This window comes from Xyrauchen texanus, chromosome 1 (assembly GCF_025860055.1).
Source record: "Xyrauchen texanus isolate HMW12.3.18 chromosome 1, RBS_HiC_50CHRs, whole genome shotgun sequence".
In the NCBI taxonomy this organism is placed as follows: Eukaryota; Metazoa; Chordata; class Actinopteri; order Cypriniformes; family Catostomidae; genus Xyrauchen; species Xyrauchen texanus.
In genome coordinates, this window is record NC_068276.1 from 29,788,072 (window position 1) to 29,800,177 (window position 12,106).

The following is a 12,106-nucleotide window of genomic DNA, read 5'->3' on the forward strand; positions in this document are numbered from 1 at the left end:
GGATTAACGTTCCATCGTGATCGAGCGGGTGCACGCGATCCAGCAAGAAAATTTAAAGTGACAACAAAATGGCCAAATGGTTGGGAAAGAGAAAAGTTGATTCAGAATGCAGGGTATTTAACCAAAAGTGGACAAGTGATTATTTTTTTGTTCAATGCAAAGAAATGGCTGTTTGCCTCATCTGTCAAGAAACAGTCTCCGTGTTCAAAGAATACAATCTGCGCCGACACTATGAAACCCGCCACAGAGACAAGTATGCGAGTTTACAAGGCCAAATGAGAGCAGACAAAGTGTCGAATCTGCTCAGCAAAATATGTTTGTACGGCAAACCCAGTTGAACCAGTCATCCATTCGAGCAAGCTTTCAGGTAGCTAAACTGATTGCAACCTGCTGTAGGCCATTCAGTGATGGTGAGTTCGTAAAGAAATGTATGAATGCTGTTGCGGAGGAGGTGTGCCCCGATAAGAAAGACGTCGTAAATGCGGTGAGTCTGTCCGCAAGTACAATCACCAGACGAATTGAAGAAATGGGGTATAATATGCCCAGCTGAAGGAAAAGGTGAAAGAATTCGATTTTTTTGCATTAGCGCTGGATGAAAGTAATGACGTGCAGGACACGGCACAGCTGCTCATTTTTCTTCGCGGAGTTAGCTCAAACTTTGAAGTGTCCGAGGAGCTGGCAGCCCTAAAAAGTCTCAAAGGTACTACGACAGGGGAGGATATTTTTGGTAAAGTGTGCCAAACGATAGAAGAGTTGGATCTAGACTGGTCTAAGCTGGCCAGCATCACGACTGACGGAGCTCCTAGTATGGTTGGCGCGTCAAGGGGACATAGTTCACACTGATTAGCCTAATACGCATGAGTAAGTAAATAATTTGATTTCAATAGCAATGAATATGAAAAAATGTCATTACGATAGTAGTAATGCTCTTTTAATAGGCTATATATCACTTGATATGTATGGTGCATAAATAATAAATTAATCTAGCATTAGGAGGCATAATACTGTAAATCCATTTAAAATCATAATAAAATCTCCACAATAAATCACTCCGGCCCATGCCATTTTCTGTTAGACTACGGCCCTCCATTATAGAAAGGAAAAATGATGTGGCCCTCATAGAAAAAAGTTTGGGGACCCCTGCACTAAATAAACTGTGGCAGGGCGGAGGGCGGGGGCCGTGTTATGATTATACACACCCAGTCCCTTATCAGGCTAATCAAGCCTCCGAGAGGGATAAAGGCCGACTGCGGAGGATTGTGCGGGAGAGAGAGAGATAGTTTATGGACATGTCCATCATGTGTGTGTGTTTGTCTTTTAAGGTTCTCATTAAAATATTATTTATATTGAAAAGCCGGTTCTCACCTCCTCCTTTCCGTTGACTGCTTTACATAAATGTACTGTAATTCTCCACAGAAATGCAGATATACCTGTACTTCAGTTGCCCATGCACAACAAATTAACAGGGTCAAACTTTATCAAAAGGGACACAGATCATTCTAATGATGTCATCACATGATTTGCCAAAAAACAACATAAATAATACTACAAAAGAGCTAAAACTAATATGAAATCTTAATAACAACTATTTAAATGTCCCCATAAGTCCTCTTTGACCAAGGAAACATTAAATAATTCAAGAGTGTGTATTCATGTGTATTCCCCAAAGCCTAAATGTTGTACTCAGATGTTTTAGTTATTAACACTTAAAATCTTAAGTCTATATATATTTTTTAAGATAAATAAGTACAATGAACATACATATTTTGAGTTATGAGCCCAAAACTTGATATTTGAAATAATATTTAATTTTAAGACAACTTGATTTGTCCAGAAATTAGGTTAGGGCTTACAGAGTACAGAATAAAATCATACAGGTTTTGAAGAGTGAGTGGTGACAGAATTTTCATTTTTCAGTGCACTTTCTCTTTAAAACTTCACATATATAATCTGCTTGGATTTTGCGCTTGTACTTGGTATATAGGTGTAAATAGGCCTGGTCTCTATCTTTTCCATTCTGTGAAAAGACCAATATTTGCTCCAAGCAGAGCTAGCAGGTGCTGTGGTCTCGCAGGCTTCCTCTGATCATGCTATAATGGGTGATGATTAGGTCTTCTGGGACAAAAAGGGCTTTGATAATGGCACCTTTGTGTAATACTTTAAAGCAGAGTGGGAAAATCAGCAGTGTAATAAAACCAGTTGTCTGAATACAAACGCTGCAGTAATTTCCTAGTAAACACATAAACATTCACTACTTTTACATGGACACCAGAAAGCCATATATTGCGAGAAAGCTGCTTAAGGCTCAAAATTGGTGTATGTATTTACAGGACTCTTTACTCCAGTTTACATGCAGCTCGGTCAGTAAGCAACTTTCTCCACAGCAACATAATTTTCCTCCGACACTTGTGTAAATAACAAACAAGCTACTTTGCTATTTTATTTTCTGTTGCTTCGCTTTGTTACCAGACATTACAGAGTTTTTACTGTGTGTGTTTCCTTCGCTTTCTATCTCAACCCGAAAACTACAATGTGGGGTTTCCCTCTTACGTAAAATTCAGAGATTCTCGCAATCTATTAGCACTAATACACAAATGTGAGGGATTTTCCCAATTTCCCACTACAGAAATGTTGAATTCTTTCACTGTGCTGACTTGTTGTTGGGCTTCCTCCTATTACGTTTGTTATACGGTCTGTTCACGCACACACACAATGCTACTTATGCATTTACATGACCACATTAAGTCAGGTTCTCTGGGAGACACCCATGTGTGTGAAACCTCTTTCTCATAATCCCTTAAGCAGTTTGAAGAAATCTGCGTTAGTTTATGACATTTCAGAACGCCACTTTCAGCAAAAACCCTGGAATAAAACATTTACTTAACTGCATGTAAATGTGTTCAGTGTAACTCAACCAGTGCCCTACACCAATGTTAGTTAGCCTACTTTTTTATCTTTACTTTGGATAAAGTTACAGGTTGACAATATTTTCAGTTAGAAAATGGGCTGAAGATGGATGAATGAATTCCAATTCATCCTCATGTGACAATACAGACACTTGTCATTTATAGTGAACTGAATTAATCTGCTGAATGCATCAAGCTTATATCACTGCACTCTTAATGCATGACAAAACACATAACTCTCTACAGGAAAAGTGTGTCAGGAAATACCATAGAACTAGGTCATGCAACATTCACTAAACAGTTATTCCACAAAATTAGTAAGAGTCACAAAATTAGTCAATGAGCATGTTTAAATGAACATTCTTACAACTATTATGTCATGTAAATGCAATAAACGGGTTCCTTTATCAGTGTAAGACACTAAACGCCATAAGAATAAACCGATTGACATGGGTAGATTTTTGCCCATTACACCAATTTTGCATGGCATGTAAATACTTTAAGCAGCATTCTTACCGGCTCATCCATTGTACACAAGTGTGGATCACATGCCTCTTCGTGGTTTGACGTCAAAAGCAGAGAATAATCCGATTATTTCAAATGTCATGTAAATGCAGATTTCTTGCTTTGTCAGATTTTTTGGGAGTATTCAGCATATTGGTGCGCATGTAAAAACGCAATTCCAAACCACAGTCTTAAAAATGTTTTGTTGATAAAGCTAATACAATATCACCCCCATAAATGTGCCCCCATGACAAACATACAGAGCTCCACATTTCCAGTCATTTAGGACTGCAATTCTAAAATCATTTTGATTCCAATTGGGACCAGTTTGGTCATGTTGCAATTCATCAATGAATAATTTAGACCGATTTGTGTAGCTCTTTAAACTATTCACTGACACACAAAAAACATCCGCTCACAAATCAGAAATCACAAAGATTTGTTTTACTCTGCACAAGAGTAAAATCTATCTGATTTGATGCTATGTTTAAGTAAAGGGAAATTTCCATGACTTTTCCATGATATTAAGATATTTCCAGGCCTAACCATTTACAATATTTCAAGGTTTTCCATGACCATGGTAACTCTGTTAATAGTCTGTTGATGCTAAAGTGTCTTTTAATCAAGGATTCATCATTTCAAAAACAAAAGACCCCTTTAAGAGTTTATTCCTGACATTTACTGGGTCAACTACATGTTCAGTATGCCTATCAAAGGGAAAATCAAATTAAAGAGCATATTGCCATAGCAACCTCTCTCTCTCTCTTTCGCTCTCACAAACACATGCACACACTTTCTCCTGGTTACTGTCAAGACTAGCATGACATGTTGAATGCAAATGGAGCAGCAATAAAACAGCTACAGTTCAGATGTTGCTCTTTTGAAAAAAGAAAAAGAAAAAAAAAGACAAAATATCAGGTAATTTCATTTAAAACTATTTGAATACTGACTCCACTTTTTAGTTAAGTAACTCCGTAGCTAAATTAATCTCTGTAATAACTTACATGACAGGTCAAGGGAACACAAAAACACACATACAAACAGACACACTCAAACACACCAGAGACTGTGTGTCATGCATGAGAGAGAGCGAGGCCTTGGTTATCTATTCAGGCTCCACGGGTGTCAATGTTGCAGTCTCTAAAGAGGATACCATGAGGTCTGCCTTGATAAGAGACTCAGTCGTCTGTATGACAGGCAGCGTGACAATGCACTGATAAACAGAGTGAAGAGACAGGGCAACAAGTCACACTGTCAAACACAACAGTATACTGTATCATACAGTCCCTTTGAAAAGCAACAGTCAATATTTGCTTCATCCTGGGACAAAAATAACAAGGATTCACATTGACAAAATGACTTCAAAATTACAGAGTGTTATTACAGAGTGCTTCAAGGCCACCACCATCATCCCCATTCCAAAGAAGTCTTCAGTGTCCTGCCTCAACGACTACCGTCCCGTCGCACTTACACCTATCATTATGAAGTGCTTCGAGAGGCTCGTCATGAGGCACATTAAGACCCAGCTGCCCCCCTCACTAGACCCACTGCAGTTTGCGTATCGTCCAAACCGTTCAACGGACGATGCTATCGCCACAACCCTCCATCTGGCCCTCACCCACCTAGACAATAAGGACTCATACGTTCGAATGCTGTTCATGGATTTCAGCTCAGCATTCAACACAATCATTCCCCAGCACCTGATTGGAAAGCTGAACCTGCTGGGCCTGGACACCTCCCTCTGCAACTGGATCCTGGACTTCCTGACTGGGAGACCTCAGTCAGTCCGGATCGGGAACAGCATCTCCACCACCACCACACTGAGCACTGGGGCCCCACAGGGCTGTGTGCTCAGTCCACTGCTGTTCACTCTGCTGACTCACGACTGTGCAGCAATGCACAGCTCGAACCACATCATCAAGTTCGCCGATGACACGACCGTGTTGGGTCTCATCAGCAAGAACGACGAGTCAGTATACAGAGAGGAGGTGCAGTGGCTGACGAACTGGTGTAGAGCCAACAACCTGTCCCTGAATGTCGACAAAACAAAAGAGATGGTTGTTGACTTTAGGAGAGCACAAGGTGAACACACTCTGCTGAACATCGACGGCTCCTCTGTGGAGATCGTCAAGAGCACCAAATTCCTTGGTGTTCACCTGGCGGAGAACCTCACCTGGTCCCCCAACACCAGCTCTATCACCAAGAAAGCCCAGCAGCGTCTCTACTTTCTTCGAAGGCTGAGGAAAGCACATCTCCCACCCCCCATCCTCACTACATTCTATAGAGGGACTATTGAGAGCATCCTGAGCAGCTGCATCACAGCCTGGTTTGGGACTTGCACCATTTCGGACCGCAAAGCCCTGCAGAGGATAGTGAGGACAGCTGAGAAGATCATTGGGGTCTCTCTTCCCTCCATCAAAGACATTTACCAAAAACACTGTATCCGCAAAGCAACCAGCCTTGTGGACGACCCCACACACCCCTCACACAAACTCTTTACCCTCCTGCCGTCTGGCAAGAGGTAACGAAGCATTCGGGCCCTCACGGCCAGACTGTGTAACAGCTTCTTCCCCCAAGCCATCAGACTCCTCAATACTCAGAGACTGGTTTGACACACACACACACACGTGTCCTGAGTTGCACTTTAATTACTGTCACTTTATAACTGTCTGCTACCTCAATAACTGCTATGTGCATAGAACACTATCTCATAGTATGTTATGTTTACGTTTTTAGAAACTGTTATCTTTTTGCACTACTGAGTACTGGTTGGTGCTGCACTGTGTCTATTGTCCTGTTCATTGTCAGAAATTTGTTGTACTGTCCCATACTTTGCACATGTTTGCACGTGCACTTTATATAGGTATATATAGGTATTTTATAAAGGTATTTTATTTCGTTGTGTTGTCTCATGTGGTCCTTTGTTGTATTTATGTAGCACCATGGTCCTGGAGGAACGTTGTCTCGTTTTGCTGTGTACTGTACTAACTGTATATGGTTGAAACGACAATAAATACCACTTGACTTGACTTCAAAATGATACAATTCAAGATAAGCCTCAACAAACATGTTTCTATTAACCCTTGTGCACCCATCATTACGGGTGCATTCTTGATGTCTTTCGGGTAAAATTTTACCAAGGGTAGAGAGGTAACCTCGTGGTCGCTATAATGTGGTACTTGCTCTTGGTGGGGCACGTGGTGAGTTGTGCGTGAATGCTGCGGAGAATAGCGTAAAGCCTCCACACGCACTATGTCTCAACAAGCCACATGATAAGATGCGCTGATTGACATCTCAGACGCGGAGGCAACTGAGATTCCTCCACTGCCACCCGGATTAAGGTACGTCACTACACCACCACGAGGATTAGTGTGCATTGGGAATTGAGCATTTCAAATTGGGAGAAAAGGGGAGAAAATAAAAGTACATTTTATATTCCAAATGTTGTACTAGGCTGCCAGTTAATAGTCTGACATACTACAGATGAGATGTTTACAGTAAGTCCAATTATGAGTACAGTATTAGATTTTATTCCAGAAAAAAAAAGAAACTAAAATTCACCAAAATATTATTTCACATTCCAATGGTTTTAGTAAATTCCCAGTAGATAGACTGATTTATGACAGGTGAGATTATTACTGTAAATCCAATAATATGAGTACAGTATTAGGTTATTTTTTTTTTGTTTTATTTTTTAAATAACAATATTTTTTTAAGATAGAACGTGCAAGTCAATAGTCAAATAAATGACTGCTCTGACGTTTTAGTTGTGGGTGGAGTTCAGATGGTCCCTTACGCACCACAGGCGAATATCCAACGAATATCGAACCTAAAACTAACTTTCCCCCACAGTTAAATGCAAGCCTATGTCTTAACAATGTAGGCATATGTTTCAACAGTCTTATGAATATTTTCATCATCTCATTTAAAACCATGCCTTTTCAAACCAGAACAATGTCAAAGACAGCAGCTTTATGTGTAGGGCTGTCTGATAAACCTGACTATTTAATGAGCGAGATAGCTCATCTGCAGTAGAATTGGAGAATAAATTGTAAAGAATGTAATATTAACTGAGATTAATTCATATGAACAATTAAACTTTTATTCTGTCTCACAGCACTGAGAAGACGACGGTGCAGGTTGACCAATCAGAAGAAAGGGCCATTTCAGGTCCACCCATATGTGCCAATCAAATATTCAAGCCATATATTAGTGAAATCAAATAATCAAAATGCACAGTGTCCCGTGGCTAGTTTTCCAAATTCCTATTTTTAACTTGAGCATTAAATCGAAATTAAAAAAAAATAAGTAATTATTTGTTTTTAATACTGGCTTTGTAAACGCAAATTAAATTAGTCATTTTTTGCTTTTTCCGATTTTGAATTTCTAATTGAACATGAAATGAAAGAATACATGGATTCTCCAGTCACCCTAAGGCTGTTTCCTGCAGAGGTTGACTAATGTTTGTTAAAGCATTAATGCTGGAGGGGGATTTATTAAGTGTGAGGCGTGTAGGTGTATGTTTGTGTCCACGACTTTGCTCACATAGGTGTGTGGGTTTGTTCAGTAAGAGCTTTCTTTTTTGCTCTACAGTTCTTTTGGCTATGGCTGGGGTTTGCCTGTGTCATGAGTGAGTCTTCTGTAATGAGAGAGAGAGAGAGAGAGAGAGAGAGAGAGAGAGAGAGAGAGAGAGAGAGAGAGAGAGAGAGAGAGAGAGAGAGAGAATTTGAATATATTTCAGGGAAACACAAGCCTAATCCCTACTTCTCCCCCTTCATAGATCACTTCAATCTTTTAATCTTTAGTAATAATAATTCAATTTAATTGGGGAGTAATTTGGTTATGCTTCTCGAGCAAGACTGTGGCATTGCCATGATTCACTTTGTTCTGCCTTAATTAAAAACTGAGTTAGAGGGATTTGCAGTGCCTGGCAAAAGTTTTCCTTTAATTTTACTATACTTGTACCACTCATGCATGCATCAAAGTTAATGAATATTAAATGAACGAATGTTACACGGATTCTTGAGCTACCAGCCACAACACTGATTCATTTCAGCTCTGCTCAGCTCTTCATTTTAGACCATTAAAAACAAGATGAGTAATACCAGTGAGATCAAACTACACTGTTAGATGACACATCTGTCACATACTTCGAGAGTTGAAATGTCAGTACAAGACATCCAACCTATTTAATGCATGCAAATTTTGATTTTAGCAGCCTACAGAGCAAACAATAATTTTCAGATGTTGCTTGTTTGTTTAAGGACCCTTCAACTGAAATTCAGTGTTGGGCAATCTACTCAAAAATGTCACTAGCTAAGCTACCAACTTCTCAACAGAAAAATTAAGCTAAGCTAAAAGCTACAGTTACAAGTACACACCAAAAGTAGCTTGCTACATTTAAGCTGCTACTTTTTTTTTTTCAACCGCAGATGCACAGAGCATACTGTCATAGACAAAGCATCTAAAAAATATTTATTAAAGCCATGCTACACTGTATTGCAGTTTAGTGTACAAAATTTCTGTACAAAAACGCTACATACTTGCTGTATACTATTCATCTTATCCTGTAATTCTGTGTCTAGCTGATGTATTTCTGAATGTACTAGAAGCTTTTGATAAGAGACCAAATTCCACACGTGAGAGAGAGTATATCTGGACACAACAATGTGATTTCTGATGATATATCAGATGGCAATGCCATGGTACTTTGATATGCAACTATTTATGCACCATTCTGTATTTGCATGGTGCTTCAAAGTACTACAAAGAATGCCATGTTACTACCATGGCAATTTGATATATGATTACCATATTCATATACTATTGTTTTTTACATGGTGCTTCAAGGTAATTAAAAAAATACCATGGTACATCACTACATTACCACATTTATAACCATTGTATTAACATGGTGCTCCCAGGTAATGGTACATTTCCAAAAAACATGGTAATGCCATGGTATTTTTTAAGTGTTTTCATGTAGGCTAATAAGTGTTATGATACTCTTTTGGTTGGAAATTTCTTTACCTGCAGAAGTCGTTCACAAGCTTCACGCATATTAAAAACTTTTCTTAATAAAGACTTTCTTCATCACTGGCAAATGATAGGATGTATTTGCAGGTTTGTTTTCCACTGATTAATGGTAGATCCACTACAACCAGTGTTATCATTATTTGCTGTGTTATAAAATATTCCATGAGCTTGTTGACAAGTGAGAGTGCGCAAAAATGATTCAGAACCGCGAGCGCAAATTTTCTGAGTCATTCAGACTGAATCGTGAACCGATTCAGATCGCTTTCCGATCACGTGCAAGTAATTCTTTGTATAGGACCAACTCAAATGAGCGATTCATTTGTGATCCGAAATCTTTAGTTCTGATTCAAAACTGGGTAAAAGGCATGTAAAAGGATGTAGCTTTTGTCATCGCTACGCCGCTACCTTGAAAAAAATATAGCTTTGCTACTGAAACGCTACCCGTTTTAAAAACTAGCGAAGCTAACACCTCGCTACTCAGAAATATAGTTAAGCTAATAGCTTAGCTATTGTAGCAAAGCCACTGCCCATCACTGCTGAAATCCTATGCTATGCTCCTCCTGGAAGAGCCAAGCATAGGCCCCTATTCTATTCTTGAGGTCTATCCAGATGTGTTTCTCAACAAAAGGGCCTCAGCAAACTTCCAAAGGCGCATCAAAATAAAACTTAAAATAAGTTACATAAAAATAAACGTATTTAAATTCCAAGAAATCATTGTAAACTGACATCATATATCTCACTCTAGTTACTGGTAAAAATGCACCACTGAACACCCAATCAAGCTTTTTTTTTTTTTTTTTAGGGAAGGAGGGTGGGCGATGTTAACATAGTCAGTGTCTTCCTCATAGTCACCCAAAAAATCTCATTTACACCATCATGTCATCCCAGATGTCTCTGACTGTCTTCTGCTGAACAAAAATAAAGATTTTTAGAAGAATATCTCAGCTCTGTAGGTCCTAAGTGAATGGTGATCAGAACTTTGAAGCTCCAAAATGCACATAATGGCCGCATAAAAACAATCCATACAACACCAGTGATTTAATCCCCTGTCTTCTGAACCGGTTTTTGGGTGAAACCTGACAAATATGTGATTTATTTTTCTCTATAAATCTTGACATCAGCAGTCTCCCTGGCGATCATGATTTCAATTCCTAGCATCATCTAGAAATATGGGCATCAAGGTCAAGCTTGAATTCATGATCGTGCCAACAGTCGGCAATGGCAGTAGAAGTTACATTTTGGTCTGCTCTCACACAAACCCTATTTGATCTATTCATAAGACCTGGATTAAACCACTGGATTCTTATGGATCACTTTTATGCTGTTTTACGTGCTTTTTGGAGCTTCAAAGGTTTGGTCATCCTTCACATGGAGCTGAAATATTCTTCTAAAAACCTTCAGTTGTGTTCTGCAATAGAGAGCCAGTCTAGAATGGCATCAGGTTGAGTAAATGATGAGATTATTTCTATTTTTGGGTGAACTATTCCCTTTAACTCGTCTAAAACAAAGGCTGCTTGATTCCCAAAGTAAAAATGAGACAGACTCCAAGCCACGTGGTCAGACAGAGTAACGTGAAATCTTATTAAAGGGGTGGTCGGGAGCTCCAGGCTGTTCCTCAAACTAGAACACAGACGATGAAACGTTATAAGAGAGTCACGTATTGAGTTTCCCTATACACTCCCAAACCAAATTCCCAGATGTCCGCGTAGATTAGAGAACGCCAGAACTCTAATTTAATACTTTTGGACAATGTTGAAAACAAGTTTACGTAGTGCAGGACACTGTGCAGTGCCAGTCTCTGGGTGTAGACCAAAACTTTTCCACGACTTGACATTTCAGCTCATCCTTCAGGGCGGTCAAGGAGGAAACTTCAGTTCAGAACAACACAACTTGTGCACATAGTTTATCTGTAGGCAATTCATCTAAGGCTTTTCCCCATACGTGACATAGTCTAACCCGCTGTGAAGTCTTTCTTGCTTTCTTTTCATCTCATTTGTCTTTGAAGTGAAAAACATGCGGTCATCTGATTTAGCACATGTATCTTTTAATAAAGGCGTTGCGATTTATTAAGGCTTTCTGAATCCCCATGACTGACAATCTCATTCTGATTTTTTTTCAATGGACATTAGCTTTACACAAGTGTAGCACAGTTGTCTTACCTTCGACTTGAGAATCCAACGCGTTAGACATTTCGATCAGAGTTGCTTCTTTCGTCTTTCCCGTTATTCGCTTCATCTTAAGTTTGAATTTTTTATTTTTTTAAGATGTCAATCGCGAGAGCGGATCGGTCAGTCTCACCTTTTGGTCTGATTGACCTGTCGAATGAGATTTCGACTTTCAAGCTTTACGATATGTTTGTAAGGATAATGTAGTGACTGTACTGGCTTTCTTCTCCATGACATCAATTCCTAGAGTAGTAGCAGAATCAACGGGCTGAGATGATGATGATGATGATGATGATGATGATGTCTTAAAGGGGAGTGGCCAACAGGACAACACTTTCCGTCGGCATACTGGCACGAGAGTGGGCTTAAAACGGGGCTCTTTTAAGTTAAACATTTCCTTTTTCTTATTTTTATGTCTATTTGAAGTCACATATATACAGAACAAACGTTTTTTTGTATTACATTAACGGCCAATCTGTAACATAATTAATCTTT

The 12,106-nt window shown here is 39.3% G+C and overlaps 1 protein-coding gene across 1 annotated transcript in view; it reads right to left on the bottom strand.

Annotated features, from left to right (window-relative positions):
• The window catches only part of LOC127647452 (anoctamin-5-like), a 50,430-nt gene extending 38,582 nt beyond the window's left edge, over window positions 1–11,848 (bottom strand). The window contains exon 1 of the mRNA XM_052131708.1: window positions 11,606–11,848. Within this exon, the coding sequence (XP_051987668.1) occupies window positions 11,606–11,681 (76 nt within the window). The 5' untranslated portion in view covers window positions 11,682–11,848. The remainder of the gene's footprint in view (window positions 1–11,605) is intronic.
• Between the last annotated feature and the right edge of the window lie 258 nt (window positions 11,849–12,106).